The 27,507-nt window shown below is 35.4% G+C and overlaps 1 protein-coding gene across 2 annotated transcripts in view; it reads right to left on the reverse strand.

Annotated features, from left to right (window-relative positions):
* Window positions 1-27,507, reverse strand: part of VPS13C (vacuolar protein sorting 13 homolog C) — a 103,334-nt gene that overhangs the window by 44,929 nt on the left and 30,898 nt on the right. For both annotated transcript variants that reach the window (XM_064456641.1, XM_064456642.1), the window contains exons 18-48: window positions 26,865-27,057; window positions 26,607-26,721; window positions 26,143-26,279; window positions 25,306-25,432; window positions 24,524-24,641; window positions 24,039-24,168; window positions 23,572-23,650; window positions 22,445-22,584; window positions 21,715-21,868; window positions 21,199-21,275; window positions 20,990-21,049; window positions 19,090-19,243; window positions 17,629-17,745; window positions 16,271-16,374; window positions 15,809-15,976; window positions 14,733-15,037; window positions 14,267-14,414; window positions 13,322-13,430; window positions 12,744-12,877; window positions 10,539-10,695; window positions 9,735-9,814; window positions 8,897-8,956; window positions 7,557-7,722; window positions 6,426-6,542; window positions 5,776-5,879; window positions 5,150-5,317; window positions 4,393-4,697; window positions 3,862-4,006; window positions 2,554-2,710; window positions 1,518-1,648; window positions 275-444 (exon numbers count right to left, since the gene is read on the reverse strand). In XM_064456641.1, coding sequence (XP_064312711.1) covers window positions 275-444; window positions 1,518-1,648; window positions 2,554-2,710; window positions 3,862-4,006; window positions 4,393-4,697; window positions 5,150-5,317; window positions 5,776-5,879; window positions 6,426-6,542; window positions 7,557-7,722; window positions 8,897-8,956; window positions 9,735-9,814; window positions 10,539-10,695; window positions 12,744-12,877; window positions 13,322-13,430; window positions 14,267-14,414; window positions 14,733-15,037; window positions 15,809-15,976; window positions 16,271-16,374; window positions 17,629-17,745; window positions 19,090-19,243; window positions 20,990-21,049; window positions 21,199-21,275; window positions 21,715-21,868; window positions 22,445-22,584; window positions 23,572-23,650; window positions 24,039-24,168; window positions 24,524-24,641; window positions 25,306-25,432; window positions 26,143-26,279; window positions 26,607-26,721; window positions 26,865-27,057 — 4,329 coding nt within the window. The remainder of the gene's footprint in view (window positions 1-274; window positions 445-1,517; window positions 1,649-2,553; window positions 2,711-3,861; window positions 4,007-4,392; window positions 4,698-5,149; window positions 5,318-5,775; window positions 5,880-6,425; window positions 6,543-7,556; window positions 7,723-8,896; window positions 8,957-9,734; window positions 9,815-10,538; window positions 10,696-12,743; window positions 12,878-13,321; window positions 13,431-14,266; window positions 14,415-14,732; window positions 15,038-15,808; window positions 15,977-16,270; window positions 16,375-17,628; window positions 17,746-19,089; window positions 19,244-20,989; window positions 21,050-21,198; window positions 21,276-21,714; window positions 21,869-22,444; window positions 22,585-23,571; window positions 23,651-24,038; window positions 24,169-24,523; window positions 24,642-25,305; window positions 25,433-26,142; window positions 26,280-26,606; window positions 26,722-26,864; window positions 27,058-27,507) is intronic.

Below are 27,507 nucleotides of genomic sequence, written 5' to 3' on the forward strand. Positions count from 1 at the left end.
TGCTCTCCACCCAGCTGCTCTACACAGTTTGCTGTAATACTCAAGCCTCCCAGGTATTTTTTTTTGTTTTGGATAGCCTGGAAATCAACATATAAAAGAAACTTGCTTAACATTATTAAAATTACTTCATTGCTTTAGTGCACAGTATGACAGGCAACAACTGACAGCGGTGCTAAGTTTTACCAGTCCCATGTGAAGTAAAGTATAGAACAAGGAAACAGTCTTCCTTGCAAGTTGCATTGAGTTTTTTCATTTCTGATGCACTCAAACTTACCTTGCGGTCACATTCTGAATTCCTTCTCTGAGATCATCCAGGGTACATGCCTTGAGTTTAACATTAATGTCCATTGAGCCATCTGAAAACATCTTCCCCGATGATGCCATGAGATGCAGTCGGAGTTCACCAAGGCGTAATATGTCACTATGCAGTGAAAGCAGAGGCTTCTACATAATGAAAAATAATAGGATTAGTTATCACAGAACAAAGTAATAAGCACGTTTCACTTGCTACTAGCCATGTGCATTTTGATCCATGAACTGAGGGTTCTGATTAGCCTGTTGCTGTCATCAGTCCTCCAATCACACAAATTAGTTTAAGAAACACACTGAGAAAACAGAAAAAAACAAGTTGGGTCATAGTAAAGTTGCTTCTTCACCACATTTCTAGTGATTGTCCAGAATGCGTGACCAAAGGATAACTCATCTCAATTCTGAACCTCCTACCAGAGGAACCCTCAGCTCCCATCACACTAAGTCATCTACAACCAGGACCTCAGCAGTAAGTGGAAAGGATATGAAGAACACCACACATTACAGTGTGCTTCTTCCCATGATGCTCATTTCACAACAACTTATTAGAATTATATTCCCCTCATACAAAAAACACCACAAATTCCTGCATTATAGCTGTTTTAAATATCAAGCTTCCAGGTGTTCACTAAATACCAAGGCTTATAAAGCAAGCAGTTTCACATCTAGACAAAGCATATTAAGTCATAAAAACAAGGCAACACTGCACATCTCTCTCTTCTGTTTTCAGCACAGGAAGGTCATCCATTATTGCTCACGCTCAGGGATATGTAAGAAGGAAGTATGGGTCATGTACACCTTGAATCTGCTTACTAACTATTTAGGCACCATGCATAGAACAAGCCATCATCTAGGCTAGCAATTCCTGCTTTTCAAATCTTCATTTTTATTTTGGATAACTGGAATCATGGCTTGAATGACCAAATCAAATGGTGAGTCATCTTGGTTGGTTATGGGTTTTTTTGTTTGGTTTTGGTTTTGTTTTTCTTAGTGTGGATTTTAGAAATGCACTTACGTCCTTCAAATTAAGGACATTCTCTGCCCACTAAAAACTCAAAGTCCCAGGATAAATTGCATAAGCTCCATAAGCCAAGCATTAAAAAGCCAACACAACCAACAAAACTCTTTGTTTTACTACCCTGAGTTCTGTCCATGTGAGAAGCCTACATTTTCCACCGCATTTGTATGGTAAAAGCTGTGTCACAAACCTCATTCATACCACTATTGTAGAGAGTTACTGAAAGTGACTCAAAATTAAAGTCAAATTTAAGCGTTGTGTAACGTTCCGCAGAAGACTGAACTGGAGAAACATTTTGTTGTCCAAAAGCAAGAAGAGAACCTGTCAATGAAAAGAAAATATTTTCACATTTATTTAGAATACTGGGTGTTTTTCTGGGTTTGGGGTTGTTCTGCTGTGTTTTTTTTTTTGGGGGGGGGGGGTTGTTTGTTGGTTTGGTTGGGTTTTTGGTTGGTTGGTTGGTTTTTTGAAATTAAGATCAGAAAGTCACAAGAGGAAAAAGCTCTGAATCTGGAAGACCAATCAGAACAGTCTGCACATTTATTTACTAAGTATCACTTTGTTCTATTCAGTGCATGCTAAAATTACCTAGCACAGAGTGTTTTAAGAACCTTGAAAGAGCTTTCACTGTCATTAATTTACTGCAGTTCTTAATTTGTTTTAATGAAGAACTACAGGAAGACCAGGACTGCTCAGGGAGTTTACACTACTCTTCCTTCCGGTTTCTGCTCATAGTGTAGCATTTGAGCTATTGGTTGAACAGTACCTTTTTTTGACATTTAGAATGGTAAATTTTGGACAAAAAACCAATTTTGGCAAAGCGTTAACAATCTGTCATCCAGAGATATACACTGTTTACATCAACACACTGCTTGAATACTAGTAATATCCCCAATTGTTATAATTGTGCATTAATGTTCTGGGGTAGCTCATTTGGTTTTTTTTCTTTTTTAAACCACCTGCGAATTATAAAAGTCATTGATATAGACTGAAGAATACCATCCTACAAAAGATGAGTTGCAAAAAACACACTACAAAAAACTTCTGACCATCAACAGCTCACACTCCATGTATATTCATGCATTCTTAGTTATAACTTTTGATGTACACAATACGTAACAACTAAGAAAAAGGATTTATTTGCACACATTTAAGAGCTTCAGATAAACATGATGTTTGCAAATAGCCCTCAGCCTAAACATATTCAGCTTTTGAATTGAACATACCCTCAGAGAATTCAGACTCATTTGGAGCTTTCCCTTTTTTAAGTATCTGCATATCTTCAACGTTCTCTTGCACAGCATTTGGCTGGGAAGAAGCCCCTCCAAGGTTTTCAAGTAAAATTTTCATGACAACAGTTAGATCATCTTCACTGAGTGCAATCTGTGAAGTGATAAACTCACAGCTTCATTTTTGTTGACAGTATTTCTTTCCAACACAAAACCCTATCTTTATCAATAGCATGCAAACGTGAAGAAGAAACAACATGTTGCTTTCACCATAAACAAGCTGTCTAGTCAAAATAATCCTGACCAAAACACCATAAATTATTTGCCTACTTTTCCTAAATTGTCATTTGTTACTTGTTATGACCAATACAACAAGAACTAACACTCTTCTTTACAAGACTAAAAAGTGTTTGTCATGGCTCTTTGCCTGCTAAAAATGAGTAACTGATGATCATAAGCAACTAAGAATTCAGTAATCCAGAAACATAATCAGATACATTACAGCCAAGATCTACATTGTATATGCTAAAGCAACTGTCATTCAGTAGGCCTTTAAAGAGTTAATGAATCTGAATCCAATTCTAACATAACATGATCATGAAAAAATAAGCAGTAGTAAGTGACAAAATGCAGTCGCTTAGTCCATAATACATAGCGTTAGAATATTTTTTTCTACATTGTTGTTTTTTTGTTTTTAACTGGTACTCCTTCAGCACCTTATTCCTCTGTGATTCGCAAGTGCTGCGTTTGGCCACAGCACAGATAAAGGAATGAAATAAGGCTCACGAACAATGAAAAGGCACCCCGGTCTCTTTTTAACCCACTTAAATCCATATGGTTAATGTAGGGGAAAAAAGTAAGTAAAGCCCTCCCTCTGAAAAGATATCAACCATAATTTTGAACTCTTGTATACTAGAGATCCACATCTATCCTTTTAATTTCTAATAAATCTACTAAACACTCAAATAACCTGAATATTACAATTGAAAATCTTAAATCTAGATTTTAAATGCTAACAGATAACCTCAATGACTTTACTGACTGTGAGTCAAAGGATAGCTCCAACAGATGCCCAGAAAAATAAAAATATTTTTTATTCCATTTCCATGCAGCTACACCCAAACTATTCATTATACAATATGAAAATTTTAACAGATCTATAAGCTAGACAGTCAAGCTGGAAGTCTTTTAACATTCTGTAAAGAATACAAATTGCAACAAGTTTATATACTCTTTAACTAGGCTAAGTACTATTCTGAGAATATATATAACTTTTGATGTAGCTCTGATTTGCCATGATATTACCTGCATTGGTTTTAGGTCTCCTTTGATACCTATTGTTGCGGTTTTATGGTACCAAGTTGCCGCTAAATTTCTCTGGACCAATAAAGTCAAACTCACAGGACACAGAATTTCAGAATCTGGTTGAGAATCTGTGGATATAATGCACCTACAAAAGACAGTGGAAGCAGCAGAGGAAAAATATTTAGTAGTTGCAGAATCCCAAATAATATCATACTAATCCAGCAGAATTATGGGTATACTTATTTTTAAATTAATAATGTGTGCTTACATGCACTTATGCCCGCGTATGCGCTTAAGATGAACTCCGTTACTGTCCTATCATTCCTTTCTTTCCAAGAAGCTTTAATGATTGTGGACATGTCTCCTTACCTAAAAGCACTCCTAAACTGAGTTTGGGGGTGAGGAGGTTGGTTTGGTTTTAGTATGTATTCATCACCTATTATCTTTAAATAATAGAATAATGCTGCATACGGACACGGGCCTGTTCTCTTCATGAACACTTTTCAACTTGAAAGAAAACTCCACATATACCTTGATAATTTCAAATGAGTTAGCTGCACATCCATGTTGTCAATGACTGGAGGAAGAGAAGATTCATCTGAAGGCACTAGCTTGAATTCATTCTGAACTCTAATTAAGCCAAGATCAGCTACCAAAGCATTATATGAAGTTGAAGATTCAGGAACAACTATAACTGGAGCTTTCAAGTTGACATCCATTAAGAGGCGGAAGCTCTTTTTAGCCAAGTCTTTCATGCTGGAAGCAGCCATTTCTGCCGCCTGGACAGTGACCGCAGTCAAGGCTTCTTGTGCCGTTTGGAAATTGTTTAGGAAGTTCTAGTGATGGGGGGGGGGGGGGGGGGGGGAGACAAAAAAAAAAAAAAAAAGAGTTCTATGACAGCAAATAAGTCTTGCAAAAAAGGCAAGCCCCAGGCAAAACATAAGTTTAAGAAAAATATTACAGGTGTGGCAGAAATACGAAACTTCTAATTCAACCATGAAAGTTTCAAAAGAGAAAAAGGTTAAAATCATCCACAAGACATTGCTTACCTATTTAATTTTTAAGATATTAAAGCTATCAACTCAATTTATTAATTTTTTTGTCATCTTTCTCCTTATTTGCCAATCTTCTATAAAAAGCGGTGCAACTCATGTGACATTTCTTTAGCAAAATACTTTTATATGCTCATACATGAGCTCACTGCAAGGTACAGGTCAAAGAGGTGATTACATTTTACTTTATTAAAAAACTTTTCATGTCAAGAAAAGAATGGAAACTAAAGTCTTACCAAGAGAGACATAAAGAATTTATGTAGGTAAATTATTTGGATGCAGCCCACTTTCAGAGACATTTTACCATCCACCTTTGACATATCAGTGTAGGCTTCCCCTGCAGTAGCGTCTGGATAAAGTGACATGTGAAATCTAAACACTTCATCTCCCATTATGGAGACAGCCTAGATGATTAAGTGCATATAGTTAATATTCCCAGGCAGCATCCCATGACAGAATTACTGCTTAAGTTACCAAACAAGAAATATTTCCACAAAAAGATCAACTGCAACTCATCAGCAATACTTGGACACATATATGCTAGGCACAAAAGGAAACTAAATCAGCAATTTTGTGGTATATCTGTTCTCAGCTGGTTATCTATAGTGCATTTAAATTTAACCCATGCTACTCAGAATTAAACACGTCAATACAAACATGATTAGAAAGAATTAAATACTGAATGGAAGCATGCTTTGCTTCCCTGCGATAAAGGAAATTAACCAATGAAATTTTGCTTAATATTTGGTATACTACATTGTACTTAGTATTATACAACACAGCAAATTAACTACTGTGCTACCATTAAATAATTTAAAGAACTAGGTCTTTTTGTTTGTTTACAATCTGCACAACACATCACCTTTTTATGGACTGTTGTTGGATCAACATTTGTAATTACAATGTCCTCAAGTCTGGAGAACACTTTAATCTTTTTTGTTTTAATAGCTACAGATGCATCCATTCCTGATATCAGACAAAAGGAAAAAGACAATTTGTTGAAGGGCATTTGGTAAGTAAACACTTTTCAAAAATAAAGCATTATTTATTACTGAACATAACAAATAAGGATAGCTTAGAATCCAGCATTCTACTATGTAAAAAACAATGCTAAGCCCCAGAAAGAAGTCATGACCTTAATACACATGACAAATACGCCAACATAAGTAGACTTTAAAACTAGAGTAAAAATTCCCAACACTATATGGGATCAATCTATTAAAAAATGGAAGCTTGTGTTATTTCTAACATAGTGCCTTCATTTCTTTTAATTTTACTCCACTTAGAAATTAATTGCCTTTTTTTCAGTGTCAAACATGTTCTTACCTCACAGGCATTTTGGCTATTAAAATACTTAACCGCCATCATATCATACAATCACTATGTATTTAAACATACGTTAGAGACATCTAAAGCGCACACACTAGCCTTTCAGAAGTGAATGAATGGAGGGCAATAACATATGTCTTGCTACAACCAACTAATCTAATATTTAAATAAAAAAACCCTTACCTTGTATTCTAACATCTGCAATTCTACAGGTCTGATCACACACTGTTATATTGAATGCACTTAGTTTTGCAGTGAGTTTTAATTCGCAGACATCATCATGGGTTGCATTAGTAGACACTGGATAGGAAACAAGAGACATACAAGAACTTCATTATAAGTCAATTTTTTAATAACAAATGTTAGATTATTTGCTTTATACATATACGAACTATTCAAAAAGGAACCTGCAGTTATTCCCTAAAACCTACTGCTATTTAGTCAAGACATGAAATAAGTCTTTTGTTAACACAGCTTTCTTCAGGCACAAGAATAGTCACTGACTAACATGAAAACAGCAATCAAGATGATGGTTTTTCTCCTCATTAATATCTAGCTTTCACGCAACAGTATGCTGAATAGAGTGTGCATTTCATTATTTGAAACACTATCTCACATGAGAAATGTTCCTTTCTATAGAGTAGCAAGGCCAATTTAGGCATATTAGGTGAAAAGTTTCTGCAGCAACATTGAAGGTGCCTGCGGAACACAAAATGTAACAGCCAGCCACTGTAAATTCAATCCCCATAAATTCAGGATTAGAAAACCTTGACTTTCCCAAACAACACTACAAACACACTAATCAACCACACAAGACCTGACGAAACATTGTTAAGGAGCTTCCATACAAAACTCATACTATTGCAAGGTTGTAGATACCAATAACTGAAATAAACACAACACCCTTCAGTTCAGAACTTCACTTCCCCAGGGCTCAAGAATGTTTATTTTCAGCAATGTAAGCACTCTTTAGAGCCTTCAGATTAGAAAGCAACAAAGTTGTGACAGTGATGCTTTGGAAAGGCTTTGGTACTGTTCACTGCAACATTTTTTATTTGACTGTTATTATAAAAGTCAGACCACTTCCTAGAAAAAAGTTATATTGAGTAAGGAGTATTTGTAAAATTAAGCAACAGCAAAAATAGCTGGCTTTATTTTTTTTAAGTGAGATTATTTTCTCCCTACATATATTTGTGCATGCCTTGTTTCTCCACCAAATAGACTGCAATGCTGTCACCTGAAAAGGTATCCTTTAAAACCAAAGGCTAGATGCTGTTAAGCAAGAAGAGTATGGCCTTTCTAATACTGCATTACCTGGTCTAAGAGTACTTGCTTTTTCTTGTTCTTTTATTTGAGGCTTGTGGTCTGATGCTTTATCAGTACTGGGAAGACCAGCTGATGGAACACTGAATGTGAAAAAACTCATGACGGAAAGCAAAGCCTCTGTGTGAAGTACTATATCCAAACATGAAAAGACGACCTAAAACAAGGGCAAGGAGACAAAGTAACATTGTTATTTAGTAGCAGTCTATTGCATAACAACCCAGAATTACTGTGATAGAACTGAGAAAAAAGTGAGTTGTTCAATTTCACAGATCTCGCACCCTTCTGTCTCCTTCAACTTAACACCGCACAAGCTCCAGAACAGATGAGGAGCTATGGAAGAGAAGCTTAAAACAGCTAGAGAGGAACTATGCCAATCTAAAAATTGATGCTTCATGTGGTTATGCTTTTTCAGTAAGCTCTCCTAGTTCTGCTGCATTTCACTGTGGACTATTGAGCACTTTAGCTGAGACATTTTCAGAACCATGTATAGAGATATTTTACTAGGTATGATACAACCAAAAAAAAAGATTCAAAATTTGCAATCAGAACAGAAAGTATGTGAATAGCAACTACTCTAGCCAATATTACTTAGTGAAAGCGAGCATCAGCTAGCCAACTTTTTCTAACCCAAAGCAACTCTTGGTAAATGCTGTTTTACTGATACATTAAGGGATGTCAGCTTTCTTAACTCTGTAGTCCATCCACTTCAAATTCTACATAAGGCTGTCAAGAAGCAAGCTCTGCCCACCACTACTACTTTAAAAGAAACATTTTAAAAGCAAAATGCTCTGCTTACTTCAGAAGTCACTAAAGCCATGGAAAATGACACATGAATAGTTACTTCCAGGAGAAGTAAAAAAAGGACTGATTGAACACATGACCTCTGAGAATGCCTGTTTGACATTTCACCTCACATCTCAATTTCACTGTTATGAACCTTCAAGTTCTGAAACCCAAGGCCTTTGTTTCACACACTGCTAAGTGTTTCACTCCAGAAATAAAACACATCCTACAGGCCTCAGTTAGAAATGTCCTTATAAATTTTAACAAACTAAAAATGTACAGCTTCTACATAAAGAAATAATACACTCAATATTTCTGTAAAAAAAAAAGTCTTTTTTTTCCTCCTGGATTTCCCTTTGAAGTAGTTAAATATAAAGCAGTAAGCTTTAATGATGAGAGAGTCAGGGTTTGGGGCTTTTGTTTTGTTTGTGGGTTTGTTTTTTTTTTTCTTTTCAATGAAAAGAGAAAAAGTGGGCAACTAACAAGTTTACACAGCAGTTACTATTTGGAAGCTTAAAAAGAAATTACATATATCCAGTACTTACATTGATGTTTTGCTTGGTGCTTCCATAAATAGTAACAAAATCTGGTCCATCAGCATCAGTCTAAAGGGAGGGGAGGGGAGGGGGAAAGCCCAAGACAGAGTCAATTAACCAAATTCATTAACTGAATTAAAACACACACACACCAGGATTATTCCCATTGCAAAAGAAAACAAAGGGAAGTGATGAATCCTGAAGAAACAAGTTCTCTAAATAAAGCACATGATCAAGGCAACCAGAATGGGGTACTCGCAATGCTCTGCTCAGTAACATTTTACAGCACACAGTTTGTGAAAATTCAACTGGTTACAAAAACTTTCTGTTAACTAGGATCTATTTAAACTGGATGAATTTACGCGTGGTATTTTGTCAGAACAAATTAACTGGTTCTACAACCTATCAGATTCCCAAGTACCCGTGCAGTTTAAGGGCGCTTTTTGGGGCTTTTTTTTTTTTAAAATAAAAGCTCAAGAACTCTAGCTACCAACAAATAACTCTTCAAATGCTAGTTTTACCACCTGTGTAGTGCCACCTGTCATTTAGGTAGGCAAAGATTATCCGTATATTAAGTTTCACAAAGGTAATAATCTGTATTGTTCACAGAAAAGACTGCATACAAACATCTGGCTTCACCAGTGGCTGCAGTAATTGTGTTTAATTATGAAGTAAGCACTATATGGAAGCAGTGGAGAGTGAAATGAAATGATAAGTTGAAAAACAGCTATTTGGGAGAAGGCCTACGTATCTTACAGGTTTTAAGACAAGGAAAAAATCTAACACAGGCTAAGTATGGAAGCCTTATTTTACTCCCCATATAATCTTAGTTAAAAGGTATTAAAACCTTAATGTATTCCATTTTCAGAAGGTGTTCTTCTTTCTCACTTGAAGAATTAATAATGTAAAGAGGATCTCCTTTCGAGTCTGCAAATAAAGAAAACTGTAAAGTATTTCCACTCATATGCTTTACTCCACCTATGGAATGCCTCCAAGCTAACTCTCAATTACATACTAATTATATAGTATTCTTGCTGAAATAGTGAGGGTAAACATCCCGTCTCACTAAGAAGCTGCAGATTAAGCATTGCCCTGTGAAATGCTGTATGCACTTTCTTTTAATTAAACTAGTCAAAATTAACTTATCTTGGTCCTGAAAGAAGATTCAAAATTGGAAAGTCATTTGCATTCCTATAATTAGTTTTGCATTCATATCTTCATGTTTTTATATTAAAACCATACTCTTCTACTTTGAATGCATAGCTATTGTTACCTGGCTAATCAAGGAAACACACTGGATTTCCAGTGCTGCCACAACTGGTCATAAAGCACAAATTCAGAAGCTCACCAGAACACTCTGAACACATAGAATACTACTCAGGAATGTCCATTCCTACTCAAAACAGGTAACTAACTCAAATTAACTCAAGCTAACTCTAACAACAGGAGTACAACTTGGTATCAGGTAAAACAGATTAATTCAACCTAAATTACACAGGACAGCATAATTAAGTGAATTTGGCATTTAACCTCCTGCCCTTTTTTTCCACCCCCATGCTAATTATTCTTATTTTTGACCATGCTATCCTCTTGCTACAAAGCTGACTGCATACACTGTACTGACTGCACACCAGTTTTCTAGAAGACTTACCTTTTATTTCAGTACATCTCATAGTAATTTTTTTCAGATATGCTGCTGCAGTCAATTCATGACTTCTAATTCTGGTTTCAGTTCCCAGCTGTAGCACCGTTAGAACGTGTAATGGACATCTCTCCTTCTGAACCTGCTTCATCAAGGTTATTACAACCTTGAATATGGAAAGGGAAATAAGTTCACTATTTCAGTAAAGCTGTCCAGACATTATGGCATGCAGTTATAACTCAGCATTATCTCCTCAGCTAAGCTTCAAAAGTAGTATTAATCTAGACATTTTGCCTTTTTACAAAGGAAAACTACAACACCAGTTTGTTAAAGACGTTTTCCTCCCTCCCCACTCTGTTCCTCTTGGCCAAGCAGCCAATCACTTCTTAACTCCTTTAACAATGAAACAAAAATCCCAAGTCTATTAATTTAGCTAGAATTTAATTTTGTTGACCTAGCAGTATATCTTTACCTTGTCAAGCTATGCTTTAGTTTTGGAATCAGACACTATGCAATGCTGCACATAGACTCTGAATATGGGAAAAACAGTTACTACAAATAATACTGGTCTGGAAGGAAGGGAAGTAGAGAACAGATAGCACAGTGAATCAGTCTTTGAATATCTGATGCTACGCAAATAATTAAGGACACAGAAAGGTTTCAACATTACAATACTTCATTTATAGAAGATTTTAAGCATTACACCAATTAGAATGTTGGAAATGAGACAGACCTTGTGCATCTAAATGTAGCTGAAAACTAAAGTAGAAGAACTAGAAATAGCTATTAATGAACAATGTGAATTTCACTGCAATTGTTTCATGAGGCAATTATTTTCTGTTCTTGGGAACTAAAAACAGTGCTTCAACCTCATAAGGAATTTAAATAATTCAAGTTTGTCAATACTTTGTCTACATCATCATTGTACACTAACATTGTACACTCTTTGTACACTAACAAATTAGCCCTTTATCATTCATCACCCAACAGATATAGTCCATGACATGGACTCTACCGTCATGAAGATTTTATATGAAGCATGTGTAAAACTGTATTAAAAAACAAAAAACCAGAATTGTTCACAATATACATTAAATAAGACAACATGGAGAACTACAGGCTAGCCTCAGTCCTATCATTTAAAAAAATTCTTCACAGCTAAGACAGCAAATCTGCAAAGTTAAAAGCTGCCAAAAGTACTAGTGACGCATGTTGGAGAACCACATGCTGTTTTTTGACCAGTACCTCATCAGCCTATTGCAACTGTAATTCTGCAAAAACTAAGAAAACACAAAACCTGGGATGGTATCAACTTGCTTCCTGTCTACACTTCAGCTGTGGGACAAGTATTTCCAATGCCCTTAAAACTAAGTTTTCCTCTATATGATTTCATATCACACACACAGAATACGTTTTCCCTGGTGGCTGGGGTCAGGAGGAAGTTTCTAGTCTTTGAATGCAACTCTCATTTGACAATGGAATGGTTTTGGGTTTGAAGGGGGGTTTTTTGCCTGTAAAAAACAGGAACCCAGATTTTATATGGACAACAATATCAGCAGAGATTTTGTGAAACAAAAATTACACACCAAAAAAAAAAACCCAAACCCCACAGTTACTTAAAGTAACATGCATATCTAAGCCATTTGGTCTGACTTGAAAAAATGAAAAGGCCATGCTGAGCTCTTCACATTTATCACAGACATCTTCACAGAAAAAAAATGCTTGGATGATTTCTTAGGCGTACGTATCTTTTTTAATTGATTGCTTGTGCATTTTCCCAGTACTTTGCCCACAACCTAACCTTCAGACTTAGAGTATCTAAAGGAAAAATACTAGTTCTAGCTTAACTATTTCAGCTGTTTTTTTACTAAGAGAATTATATGCAGCATTATGAAGGATTAAGGCTAGGTGAGTGCAGAACATCTAACAGAAGTCTGGTTTTCCCTGTTGGATGTATTGTGTATGGTAGATATTCTTATAAATACAATCTCACCCAACATAGACAAAAGAAAACAGCTAAAGAAACAGCTGAAGAATCTGAGTTCTGAGGTGTTTTGTTTGGTTGGTTTGGGGGTTTTTTTTGTTGTTTGGTGGTGGCGGTGGTGTGTACCATCATCTTCAAACAGTTAAAATGGACTTAATAGCCCATTACATCTAAGAAACAGGCTTGAGTATTGGATTCAGTAACAATAGATTTTACAGATGGAAACATACCTCTTTGATTTCAAAATTAAGTAGCATATTGATTACATCTTCATTTAATGCTCTTTTTCTCTTTTCAGACAGCATCCCTTCTATAACACTCTTATCCTGTGTCAGAACTGATTTCTCCATTTCTTTGGTTTTACCTGAAGCATTCAATGGATTAGTTAACTTTTGAAATTGCCACCATTTGTATAAGTCAAGAAATATATCTAATTCTTTTATTCACGTAGATGGCTTACATTCACCTAAAATAAGCTAACAACATTTCCACAAGCAGAGACTTTAACTTCAGAGCAGGCAAAGGAAACAGAAACATTTCTAGCAACAAGACAACTCTGACATCTCACTGCCTTGCTAGTTCCATGATAATTTATCTAACACAATTACCAAATTTTGCCTTGTAATGTTTCCACTTGTTTAAACTATTAAAATATGAACACTGCCCTTGCAAAATTGAAGAGAGAAGAGTGTATAGCTTACACATCATACTCTCAGATCTAAGCTTGCTTTCCAGATAATAAACGCTTTTAAGTACTCCTGAAAGTTAACACACTTAATATTCATGACAAACAAATTCCATCTCTGACCTTCTTTTTGCAGTACTGATTTTGCATGAGTTTGTTTTTCTTCTGCTTCACCAAGGTTTTCTGTCAAAACTTTGAGAAAGACATTCAAATCCTCTTGACTTAACACAACCTACAAAATTGCAGATCACAGTTGTCAGGAAAAATACATTGTTCTTTAAACTTATCACTAGGCTAGAAAAGCAGAACAATGTTTCCTGGCAAGAACAGTGCTTATTTACAGGTATTTTGTCAGCAGCATTGTCCCTTAAATAACACAATTAAATTCTTTTAACTGCTTATTGTTAAAGGATTAAAGAAGGTTATGACTTCTAAAGCTGTACCAATATATATTGCAGCCTTTATTTAGCATATCTATGCTTTTAATACTTTTCTGTAAACAACATGCTGCTTCATGATATTTTAATTCCAGTTTCACCCAAGACGCACCTGGTATTTTCTTTTACGGTATGTAATTTGTCACAAAAAAAACAGTTATCTTGAGGTCATTCAAGGGAGGTAGTAACTCCAGCTTCATAACTTCCTAAGACAAATATTTGCATAAATCTAAATTCCTCTCAAGAAGATTCCAGGGAGGGGTGGGTGGAGGGGAGGGAAGGGAAGCATTGAAAAAGGACTCCCTCAGAGAACTGGTCACAAAAACTTTTGATTTAAGTTGGTCTTGCCTTATGGCAGGGAATAAACAAGACTCCTTAACATCCCTTTAATTTTCTCTTTCTTTTCTCTCAGTTTCATAAATGTACACAGCAGTTAGGGTGTTTCATATGACACTTTCAAACCTCTGCATTCACAGAGGTAGTTTAAACCCTGTTGACATCCCTGAAACTCACCCCACAGCTACAAAAATTCGCAGCTTGTTGCACTTTTGTGTCCAGAAATAACATAAAGGTTAGTCTTACATTAAACACTACCACAAGTTTCTCACCACTTTCTTTTCACAAGACTTACATTCATTGTATCCAAATACCCCGTGATCTCCAACACTGGTAATTTGTGAAACCAAGCTGCAGATAGATTTCGTTTCACAGACAGGCTTAAATTAATAGGGTGAAGTATCTGAATGTCTGGATGTGACAAACCTGCCTCCATAGTGGCCCTTAAAACACAGCAGGGAAAAAACAGAACAAACAAACAAAAAAAACCATGGTGGGGAAGTTAGAAGTTGAGTCACAAGTTACATTTTCAAGGTAACATCTTAAAATCTCAAATGTAATACTTATTTAGGCTTAAACAACTTCCTGAGCAGAACAGTATCATATTTTACTATTGATTTATTTGCCCTTAAGATAACAGGTTAGTATTTTAAGACCAAATATTTGACGCTGTCACCAGTTTCTAAGCAAGAGGATTAATAACCTAGAGAGTATTAGTATTACCAATTAGCTAAGGCATTACTTAGTAAAGTGCACTGTACCTAGACAGTTTCAGCTTTGTCAGCTGCACATCCATTTTGTCAATGACTGGAGGGAGCGAACTGCCTTCTGAAGACACCAGGCTAAACTGGTTCTGAATCTTAATCAAGCCAAGATCCATTATGATAGCATTGGCAGAGACTGAGGACTGAGGAATGACTATAACTGGTGCTTTCAAGTGAATGTGCATTGCAAGTCGAAAACTCCTTTGAGCCAGGTCTTTTACACTGGTAGCAGCCTTTTCTGCAGCTTGGACTGTGGCAGCACTCAGTGCCTCCTTAGCTGTCTGAAAGTTGTTCAAGAAGGTCTAGAAAAAGCAGTTGAAAAGAAAGAATAAATGTCTGTAAACAGTGCTTTAATCTAAATTACTCTCTCATTTTACAATATCAACCACAAACAACATCAACCAATTATGCCGTGCTAAATTTTCCCAAGGGAAAGGCAACCAAGTACCTTCTTGTCATGATCTCTAACAGTCAGAAATATACTAACCAGTACAACCCAATCATTTGAAACCCATCTCTTATTTTTCTTCCTTCATTAACTACCATCACCTCATTAGCTTCTGGGGACACATATTATTTTTAGAGGCCCTCTTTGTCCCCAGTGAGTACGATTTCCTAGTAAAGCCAGTACCAAATGACAGAAAGCCCACTAGTGCTTTACTGAAAAACCCAACATTGGGATACTTGACAAAGGTATAGTCATTAGTTTGCAGTCCTCATAGCATCTAACACTGCAGAAAGTTTTGCCTCTAACGTTAGCTCAGATATGTTTGCAATGAAGTCAGGTTTTTGCCAGGGTGGAGAGCAGCGAACACAAAACCCCCAAAATACCTTAATAGCACCAAGATTTTCTCTGTTTCCAAAGAAGAGGGTGGGAAGTGACCCACTTGCACTGTATTAGTTTTTTGAAATTCAAACCAGTTAAAGCTTACTTATCAAAGATTTTTAATAGTGCACACAAAAATTAACCCTATCCTTTCTCTTGCAGAAACTTAAATTAGCACTTGTACTGAGGACACAAACAACAAAGACTAATCGGAGAACACTGCAGAAACAAAGGAAAAAAGACTTACCAGAAGAGACATGAGAAATTTGTGAAGGTATACTATTTGAATACAGCCTACTTTCAAAGATACGGTGCCATCCACTTTTGACATGTCAGTGTAGGCTTCTCCCTCAGTAGCGTATGGATATAATGTCAGATTGAAACTGAAAACTTCATCTCCTACTATAGACACAGCCTAAAAAGAGAGAACCAGTACCTACCAGCCATCAGCAGCTTCTAAAAAGGTACTTAATACAAAGAACTACTAAATATATCATCAGCCTATCAGATGTACTTTTTTAAAAATTTTTTTGACAACCATTCTTCTAATATGAAAACTATGCTTTACCATGTAAATTAATTTAAAAGATATTCATGACAAATCCAATATTTTTAAAAGAATGAAATAAGAATATGCATTGCATTTCACTTTTACACACAGAAAACTAACCACAAATCAAGTAAAACTTAAAAACTTGTAGTTGAGTACTTTTTTATGAAGAGTCCTTGAATCAACATCTGTGACAACTATGTCTTTAAGTCGGGCAAAGAATACAGTGTGACTTGGCTGAAGGAGAAGAGATGAGTCAAGACCTGTAAAGTATAAAGAGAGAAACAATAGTATTGTATAAGAGAGGTAACACTCATTTTCAGGGTGGGGACACAGGACACCAACAGGGGAGGTGAGAAAAGTTACAGAAATTATACATTGCAACAAACAATTTTGTTAATAGTTTGCCAAATTCAACATAGATTTTCAAAAAACCACGAAAAATACTGAAGCACACTTGATTCCCTGTTTCCAAACAAAGTAAGTCAGTTACCACACCCCTTGCTGAAGAGACTGTAAATAGAAGACCTCTATTCAATCCAAGGCATTTTAGTCACCCTGCATCCAAATCAGAATAATTAGAATTAATTCCCCAACTACCGTAACTTCTCCAAAATAAAAAAAAAGTTGTGGAAATAGAGACTTTTTGCATTTTATCAGTCAGACACAGAAGATAAGTACATTGTTTAGAGTTCAAACCCAAGTCCATACACTATGCGGTCTGTTATTAAGCTTTGAGAATGTGACCATACTACAGCTTTGAACAAAACAAAAAAGAAAACTTTCTAAAACAGAGCTATTATTCACAGAAAAATATTCAAATGCAAATCCATCTCCACCAAGCTACTGAGTTGGTTTACTGAGATTTTCTATCAAAAAAGAGGTTACTATGCTGCATTAGCATACAACACTTTTGCATACAAAATCTTGTGTGAATACATCGTATGATTTAGAGATGGGCACAAGCAAGAGACTTTTTATGAACTGTATTACATATTCTTGTATATCACACACTCTTAAATATTCATTCTAAGAGAGAGTTTTGGCAGCTATTAGGATGGCAGCAAAATGTGAAAGTGAAACTTCCCCCCTCTCTCTCACAGAATTAAACGATAGCCCCTCTGAGGGGTAAAAGAGAATCAAGAAAACAAAACCAAAAAAGAAACCCAAACAAACCCTAAGAGTTGAAAACCAAAGAAAACAGTTTTAAAGGTTTTTTATCCTAAATGAACCAGGTATAGCAGAAAAATATCAACATGAAAAGCTACCCATAATCAAACTCCTTCAAAACATAAACCTAATTATCTGAAAAATAATATATCATGCTTTTCTAACTGGAGGCCAAAACATTATGACAGACTAGAAGACTGACTTTGAAAACAATACCACGAGCCATGTTCATACATGTAACAATTTTAAGAAGTCAGACACTGAAAATTTACCTATTAGTCCAATTATTAGCATTGCCTTTGAAACTAAACTACTAGGTCATTTACCACTAACAAAGAATTTAATACCTTGTATCTTGATGTCTGCAATGTTCTTCTTTTCATCACAAATACTTAAACAGAAGGCATCCAGTTTGGCAAAAAGCTTGAAGTCAAAGATATCCTTATCCTTGGAAGGTCTAGCCACTAGAAATGAGAGAAGGAGAGATTTTCAAGGTACATATAAATTCATGTTTTCACTTAAACTCCTGAGAGTATTTGAGGGTTGTTTTGGTCTAGGGTTCTTTTTTGGCATTCAGATGACTTAGTTTTGCTTCCTATAGTTTCTTTCATCACCACTCTCATGATGAAGTCTGTAACATCACATCTTAGAGCAACAAGTCTTCCTCTAAAGGCTTCTTTACTGATAAGAGTAAAACATGTCAGCATTTTCTTGTGGATCTGTGTCAGATATTACTCCCATCTAGTGATAATTCTCTATTGGAACAATTTTACTTTTTTTAAATGGAAGTTAGTTGCTGGGTTAAGAGGAAATAAATTGCACAGTGTACTTATTTTTAACATTAAGTCAGTAACTCAGTAGGTTCATGGTAGTGGTTTTTTTCAGGTTATCTAATACTTCTTATTCCAAAATCCTAATGTAGGAAGTTTTCTCCTAAACTTCAAGCTTAAGAAATGGCAGACTTAGGAAGCCTATTTCTGGCAGCCAACACCCAGGTTTTATGAGAGCAAATGCTAAGGCTAGGGAGAATAAAGTGAAGTCACACATAAGCATCTACAAGGGAAGACCAGAAGCTTTCAGACCTCACTGATGGTCCACGCCTTCACCAACTAGGAGTAGCAAAGAATTAATCCAAGAGCTCAAATATTTATGGGCTTTGTTAAACTGTACACAGCAGCAGCTTCTTTTTCGGCCTACAGATTCAAACTCAGACCATTTAAAATTATGAGTGATTCTGAACATTCTTCACTAGGCACCTCATTTGCAGCTCACCTGATGCTTGAGTTTTGCACTTAGTATTAAAGACAGTGCAGCTGCTCCACTCTGAGCCTATTTTGATATAAATTCTTTCTTTGTTTCAGTGCTACAGGAACTGCAAGTTTTTCATTAGGCTAGCAAACGACTCAGCTACTTCTCTGAAATTATATTTTAATTGCCTAGATCAATAGCATAGCATAATCAAAGTACTGTTTTTCTCCTTTATTTTACCATGAACACTAAGACCATGCTGCTGTTTGAGTCCCTCTACCTTGCAGAAATCTCATTTACTCAAATTCAAGTCTGTTTGTGAAATGGCAATGAAACACAAGAATACAAAGCTCACTTGAAGACACCATTTATGATTGTAATCATTGTTTCCTTTATTATTTTTTTTTTTTAATCAGTCCTCTAACCTGGTGAGCCACAGTCACCTGAGCTTTGATCTACACCCCACATTACAAAGCTAACTGGGCTTCTCTGGATTTGATCGTTTTGCCAACATGCAACATACCCTTTCAGAACCATCATTTTGACAAACATAACTGTACCTTTCCTGAGTCTAGTGTCATCTTCTTGCTTTTCATCTTTAGTTGGTGTATCTCCACTACTTTCGTTGCCTGATCGACTAACAGCTGTTAGAAAACTGACAGCAGACATAAGGGCCTCTGTATGCAGTAGAAGGTTCAATGATGAAAAAGCTACCTGTTGAAAACATGAGGCTCCATATGACAAACACACCAAAAACAATAACAACAAAAAAAACACCAACCAAAAACTTACAAGTATAGGAGTTGGACTGAGGTGCAAAAGTACCCAATGGAATATAACAGTTTCTTAGCAACAGAAAAGCTGCATGTGTTACCAGCAACATATCATAAAGGAAAAAGCTTTCTGTAAAGCAGAAACGCAGTAAGCTTCGAAAATAAGAAAACCTAATAACAACCCAATGGCTGTGACTGTTAACCTAGAACCTCCTCGGTACAAAAGCAAAGTGATACAAAATTAGTTTAAAGAACATTTAATGAGTGAAAAACTCATTGTGGAAAACTGTATTAAATAAGTGGAAGACTTAATTAGACAACTAAGAGAGATACACCTTGAGTAAGGTAGTCTAACCTAGATTCAGTCTTCTCAAGCAATATGCTCTGCCGAACACAGACTTGCTCTTGGAATGCTCCTGCAATAACACAGTACTACATGAATGGTAGTGGCAGGTGGCTGCCATGTAGATACTTAGTGTAAAGGTATTTCTCAACAAATCCACTAGAGGAGTCCAAAAGGTGAATAAATGCCTGCCGTGTAGTTTAGTAAAAGTTATCTGCTTCAATGTGCTTGAAACTGGAAAAAGCCCAAATGTAATTCTTCTTCCAGACGCAGAAGTCCCATGGAAGAGTTGCAAAGCAACACCTGATGATGTATAGAAATTTGAGTTCTCTTAACATCAGCACTATTCCATAGCGTGAAGTCAGTCAAACCACTATGTATATCCACCTAAGTAGCACTGGAGTAAGTACAACTGTCCTGCTGCAGCTTCAGGAACCTTCTCTTGGCAAAAAGAATCCAGTATTAACTAGACTTCCCTAATGGAATCTATAAATAGTCTAAAACTATTAGGCGACAAATGAAGTATTTCAGTCTTCACATCAAAAAATGGCAGACAAAATAACGCCATAAAGTTATAAAGGGAGGGGAGTACCTATCACAGAAAACAGAGCCCTTTGTAGCTTATTTCCAGAATTCCTCAAGACACTGTTTTTCCTTAGATTGAAATCACTGACTCAAAAATACATGATCAGTGAAACAGTCAGAACTTAAGGTCATCACTTGCTGTCTAAATACATTTCCTTATATTGCAATAATTTTTAGGAGATCAAATTCTCATTCTAGAATCTATGACAAAAGTGATGGAGAGGAAAATGCAGTATCACAAGAAGCTCCCGAGTCATATTTCAGAGTGAAGAATTAGAATATGGTCCTCTCCACAAAAAAAAAAAAAAACACCACAAAACCAAACTACACAAACTCACTCATAAATGGATTTAGATTTCTTAGTAAATTTAGCCAACAGAGTGCAACAGAGTGTTGATTATGTGGCGCTTACATTACAAACAGATTATTTAACAGGAAAGGGAAAGACTTCTAGACCCCACGACATTTTCCCATACTGGGCACTTGAACTTCATGATCTTATATGCATTCTTACATTATTTTGAATTTTATCCACATGAGCTAGCTAGGCAGTTTTTCATCATAGTTGAGAAACAGACTAACATAAAACTCTCACAAGTTGTATAAAAACTTTCAAGTGCATTCTAACTCTTTAAATCTCTCTGCTGCAAGGCTGGGGGTGGGAGGAGGAACAAGGAAAGCAAAATAAACCCTGTTGATTCCTCCTTTTTAAGCAAGTAAAACAAAAGGAAACAAGCAATAAAATCTCCAAGCACTCACTTGAATCATCTGTTCAGTGTTGTCAAAAATTGTCTGAAAGTGTGGCCCATTTCTATCAGCCTGAAAATAATGATTCACATGAAGGTTAATATTAATTCCAACCAGTCACTCTGCTCTTCAGAAGATACAAAACAATCTGAATAGTAGGTTTAAGACTCCAGAATATATAAAAGTGTTTTAAAAATACATTTTAAAAGCTTTATGTATACCTTTATATATTCCACCTTCAGAAGGTCTAAGGCAAGTTTATCTGAAGAACTAATTAGATGAATGGGTGCTTTTTTACCTGCAACATATCACATAAAATACACACAAATTAGGGTAATTTCTGTTCTTTCAGACAACCAAAGAATTTGTGCATTGAAGATAGGGATTAATTTTCAACACCATTTGTTAAAATACATTGCACCACCAAGTATGAATCACTGGTTTCTCTTTGTTAAGTCTACAATGGCAAGTCTGTACCCCTTCTCCATCCAAAGATGGAGCACTAAGCTATTTATTTACCTTATAAGCATTATGGTGGGAGTCCAGATCTTATCAACTGTACCAACAGTACAAGCACTACCAAGAGACAGTTGCATACTAAGCATTGTAACTGGAAAACCAGAACGACTTTTGGATTTTAGTGAGCATAAGAGACAAGAGAGCCACAGTTTCAGACTAACTGAGATATATATACACACACACACACACACATATTCTTCTCTTCCATTGCTTATTACCTCCAATCTCATAGTAATCCAAGCTTATTTTCTTTAAATAAGATACAGCTGCTAAATTATAGGTTCTGACAGTAGCTTCTGTCCCAAGATGCTTTACATCAAAAACAAGTACCGTTTCCTCAGTTTTCTTTTGCCTGGTGAGTTCCACTAGAACCTAAATGAGCAAGAAATACACAGTACTCTCACCATTTGAGCCAACAATGAAAAAAAGCACAAAATTAATGTCTTGCCGGCTTTACTGGGAGTATTATTTTTATTACAGAGTTGAAGTGTAAAAATAGAAAAAAAAGTGATTGCTTAATGGTAAGATAAATAAATACCACAGAAATATTTTGGGATTTGCTCTTTTTAAGTGACCTGCCTGGGTATTTACGTTGTTCTTCCAGTGCAAATTTCCCACCCCCAAATTATGACTTAATACTATTATTTTCTACCAAAAATATTCCAATAAGGGGCTTTTTTGCTCTCTTTTGCTAATACATACACACAGATGAAGTATATATATGTGTTTTATTTATATACACACTATATACAAAAAATAACTCACATGCATATCACATATAACTAACTCATACACAGAACTATGTATGTATATACATGTGTATTTTTTGTTTGGTGGCTATGTTTTTGCTTCCACTAAATCTGGAGAACAGTGATAATAGCGTATTGGAAATTTTTTTAAAGTAGTATTCCTTAAGTAGAAGGTAAAAACAGAATTAAAGAGAAATACCTCTTTAATTTCAAATTTCAGCTGAAGATCTGTCAGTTCCTCTTTAGCAGGCTCCTTGTTTCTTATTTCTTCTCCTTTAATTAGTGACCTATCAGTTGGTTCAGAACTTTCCTCAAAATCAAAATATTCTTCTTCAGAGTCTACAGAAGAGAAGTGACTTCCTTGTTAGTAAATTTTCTTCCAGAAACAGGGGTAAATAAATATCCCACCCTCTCCTTCCCATTCAAATTGGATTTTAAACTGTATGAGTAGTTTAAATCTAATCTGACAAAGTATACTTTTTAGATCTATACTGTTTTCTTACCCATTGGATGAAAGTGAAGAAAATTAAAGCCTTATTAAGGAAAGCACTATAGTTTAGCTTTATCACTAGACGTTCAACAACACATGTAAGGAAAACCAGTTATAAAGTAAGCTCCAGGAAACAAGGCTCCCCAGGTTCCACTACACCAAAATTCTTCTCAAGAACAGCCATGGAAGTAAATGCTCAAATCCACAGTCCCAATACAGTAATTTGCCATTTGTTATTCTAGCTCTGCATTTTCAGAAAAATGAGAGCTTTCCTAATGCAAAACATTCAGGACAGTAAGCAGGGTGGTGTTTGTAACAGTCTATTTTTGCCACATGTTGGCTGTTGAATGGAAGCGTACGCATCCTTTAGACATGTTACTCACATTTTTTATGTACCCACCCCAAAGTATTGTCCTGAAGTGGCGGCAGCAGCAGATTAGTATTTGGCTAAATTAGTTTTTAGATTTAAGTCAATTCTGAAATAACAGGTTCCTCTATACTCTCTGCTAAAGAGTTGTCCGTGACACCTGAACAATTGAATTGGTTTACTAATGACATCCTAATACAGTTATTAATAGCTCACATTTGAAGAATTTTGCTTGTGCATAATATTAATTAATCCCAAAAAAAAGGTTTTTTGCTTTTTTTAAAAAAAGCAAGTTTATTATTCTGAGGTAAGATCAGCCTCTTAATCAAATCTTCTTACGCACTTAGAGATGATCAACCATACTCATCTCTACTGTCCTTATAACATGTTTTAAGATAAATAGCAGCCTGAAAACATTCCATAAGTTATGGTCTTCTACTTTTACAAAAGCGTATCTGTAACTTCTTACCTGACACTATTTCTGCTAACAAATGGGGTGTATCAAGGAACCCTTTACTAACAACAGGAATTGCGGGAATGGCTGGTACCTAGATGGAGGGGGAAAAAAGAAAAAAAAAGAAACAAACAACAAAAATCACTATATTAAAGTTTTTATAACTTGGTATATTCAATCATATTTTCTACTGATGATGCATGTTTCACCTTGCCTCCCCATATTACTTAAAGGTCAGTTTTGCCAGTACTTATATTGAAACCAGCAGGACAATGACAAAGGCTAAGGTAGCCTTGTTTGAATAAGCCCAGCATGTTCGGATGGTAAGTCATAATGAAGACACTTTACCTAACTCATCTTCACAACAGATCTCATATTTCAACTGATAAAGATCACAGATATCGGCAGGAATTCACACTTACAATGACCACTTCAGTGTTTCATTTTTTTAATTTCAGTGTTCTTAGTTATAGTCAGCTTACCTTTGTGCTTGGAATTGACACAGATGACTTCTGAGGCAACGGAATGCTATCAATCAGATCAAAAATTGCCTTGATTTTCTGGTCAGAGACTCTGACATGCACCAAAGGAAGTCCTCCTGACACTTTAAACCTTTGTTCAGAAAAAAATTGATTAAACTCCAATATAAAAAACTACATACTAATTCTTGATTTAAATCTTACCAATACCTATACTCATATATAAAGATGACATCACAGTAAAGGTAGTGATTCTTCATTAAAAACAGATCTTGAACTCAGTTTAAACAGGATAGTTAGTAACCAGTGAAGGTGACCAGGGAACTACTAGCCAAAAAAGGTTTCATAAAAAGTAGTAAGCTACTTCTATTTCTTACGTTAATACCTTCAAATTATAAAATGTAACTGAACCTTTGGAGAAAATACAGTTTTCTTTTCTGTAAGTACACAGTAATTAAGAAGAAGTCCTTTCGACATTAATATATTACTTTGCCATCCTGGTATCTCTTTCCACCATCGATTTTGCCAACTGTACGTGAATATCCATAGGCTGTAATATGTGCAAAGTTGATGGATGTTGAAAACGAGCCTTCTTCCAGTCTTCACCTGCAAATGTTCAGTAAATGTAGGTGAAAAAACATCACTTGCTAATTGCTTTAATTAAGGTATCATCAATCAAATAGCATCACTAGGAAAGGATAAAGGATAAAGGAAAGGATAAAGAATCCGCTCACAAGCTAGAGAAACCTAGAAAAATTTGGGTAAAAGAACTTCTGAATACACTTTTAATAGTTCTTAACACTATATTGCCTTAGCAGCCTTAAGCCCAATTCTACACTGAAAGATGTATCTTAACACGGAACCCTAAAAAAAAGAAAAAATAGAAAGATGGATAGGTAGATACATGGACAGATAAATAAAACAGTAACCTAGCATTCTGTTGACTGCACAACTTAAGCCCAAATGAAGCATTAAGGCCAATTTTAGCTCTATTTTCCTGCATTGATGGAAAATGTGATAGTTCTATGCATTTATACTGCTTGTTGATATCAAATAGGTGATACACAAGTCCAAACAAAAAGCAAGCAGCTGCTTGAAGGGAAACAGAATAATTTTTTTCACAGTTTAATACCAGACGTGTATTATAATCTATCTTTAAATTAACTACTGGTATTTGTTTGCCTTTTTTCTTTAAAAAAACATATATTTATTAGAGGTAGGTAGCCTTCATCTATCTTTTGAGCAGACAGCAACTATGTTGTTATGTTACCTGTTCTTCCAAAAAGAAGTTGCACATTTTTTATTTCCACATCAAACTTGTCATAAGCTTTGTCCATAATCTCCTCTAAAGATGAAAAGCTAGAGGCTTGACTATTGCCTTGATTTATGCTGTTCAGCTAAACACATAAAGGACAAGATAAAGTTAAGTCTAAATCTTATATAGACATGCTATTAATTCTAGTGAAGATTAAAAAGATGATTCATAGGAGTTTATGATTGACATTTGGACTCTTACAGAGAAGAGATCTTAATTCATTTCATACTTACCAAGTATAAGTAGGGTTTTTTTGTTACTTCCATCAATCCGCTTAATTCAAGTTACGCAAAAAGAATTTGTCTTATTGGTTTACAAGTTTACTGCTTGAGTACAACTTAAATAAATATTTAGTCAGCTAAAATCAAGTTAACTTATTGTAAACTTTCAATTTTATAGGAACAAGGGAATCAACTTTCAAACTCCAAGGGAAAAAATTATATTCTTTCATTAATAAAAAGGCTATCATTTCACAAAAAAGGAAACAAAAGTTCATATGTTTTGTTGAAGAAAGAAAAGATATTAAATGACAAACTATTACAATAATGATTACAAATTAAAACATTTCCTGGGAAGATTAAGTAGTAGAAGTATGTCAAAGACAACTTAACAGCTCTGAATATTAATCAAATTGCTGAACCAAATTTATTCGGTAAGAAAAACAGTAAGTCAAAACACATTCACACAAATGATCACCTTTACCTTCTGAAAAGAAGGTAGTTTCAGATGACAGCTATATTAAGAGAAAAGGATATTTTCTTCCTTTGAGCTTATAAGAGGTCATTTACGTACCTGAAATGTACCAAAGTCTAAAATCAGCAAATCTGATTTTTCATGGTAGAAACCCATCTGTGGAACCACAAGGTAGGAAGGTTTCAGATTAATCTTCAAGTCAAGGACTTTCCGCATTTCAATAATATGAACTATTCCTTAAATAAAAAGGAAGGGACATTAAAACTAAAATGCTATTCAGAAGTGAAACATTTGTGCCAGTCAACATACAAAGAGATGTTATCCATCTAGAAGATAACACACCTTGAGTAAAGGCTTACTTTTGTAACATTCTACTGATTTATCACTAAACTCAATGTTCCTCCCCACAAAACATCCACTTATCCTCCAAGTCAAAAACTCAAGGAAAAAACCCAATCATACTATTTGGCAAACAATCAAAACATAAGCAAAGTGTTTAAAAATCATATTGAAACATTTTAAGACATTCAAGGGTTCACCTCAGCTGAGATTTATTACCTTACCTGCAGCTGTTCTTTCCTTGATTTCTTCCAGCTTCATTAACGTGGCTGAAGTTAATCTTTCAAGATCCATTCCCTTACTTGTCTGAAAGAATTCTACCATTGCATTTATTGTTCTCTTTTCAAAAGAAGACAAACAAGAATGATAAATATACACAGAAGTCACTCAGTGAAAACTCAAAATAGATCTTGACAGAGCAAAAAGAATAACAGCAGAAAAAGGAGTATCAAAAAGAGGTAAGAGTCTTGGTTACTACTCACTGCATCATATTTTATTTCCACAGGCTGTGACTCAATAGTAAGACTCTGGTCAGCAGTACTATCCTCTGGGTTAACATTAAACTCTATCTTAAGCAGAGATGACTTGCTATCCCCTATGGAAGCCACAAGAGATGGTACAATGTTTTCTTGTCTCAGGCCTGTAACATACCAGTTTTCAAGCTCTGCTTCAACCCTAAAGAAGATGAATAGTTAAATATACTTAATTAGCATATAGAACAGCGGCATCCAGGAAAGACAAGCAAGATGATGAAAGCCTTTGATAAAGCCAAACACAACTAGCTTCACAGGACTAACATACCACTTGGTTAAGAAATTGTTACATTAATAAATTGGAAAAATAAATAGGAGACAAGTTGTTCACAGCAACACAAGGGTGGGTGATATTTTCTTTTTACCTTCTGTTATCTGCAACGTGGACTGAATATAACTTTCAGCTCATATTTATTAGGAGCATCAATTGCAAGAGAAAAGAAAGGCGGTATATTTATGCTACAGGTGAAAAAGAGTAGGAATGTTAACTATTACATATTGATTTCAAAATCAGTTATGGACTTGTTTTGGTGCAAATGGGTATTCTTTACTGACAGCTTCCCTGACAGTTGTGTTAAGTGAAGTGAGTAGA

This window comes from Phalacrocorax carbo, chromosome 7 (assembly GCF_963921805.1).
Source record: "Phalacrocorax carbo chromosome 7, bPhaCar2.1, whole genome shotgun sequence".
In the NCBI taxonomy this organism is placed as follows: Eukaryota; Metazoa; Chordata; class Aves; order Suliformes; family Phalacrocoracidae; genus Phalacrocorax; species Phalacrocorax carbo.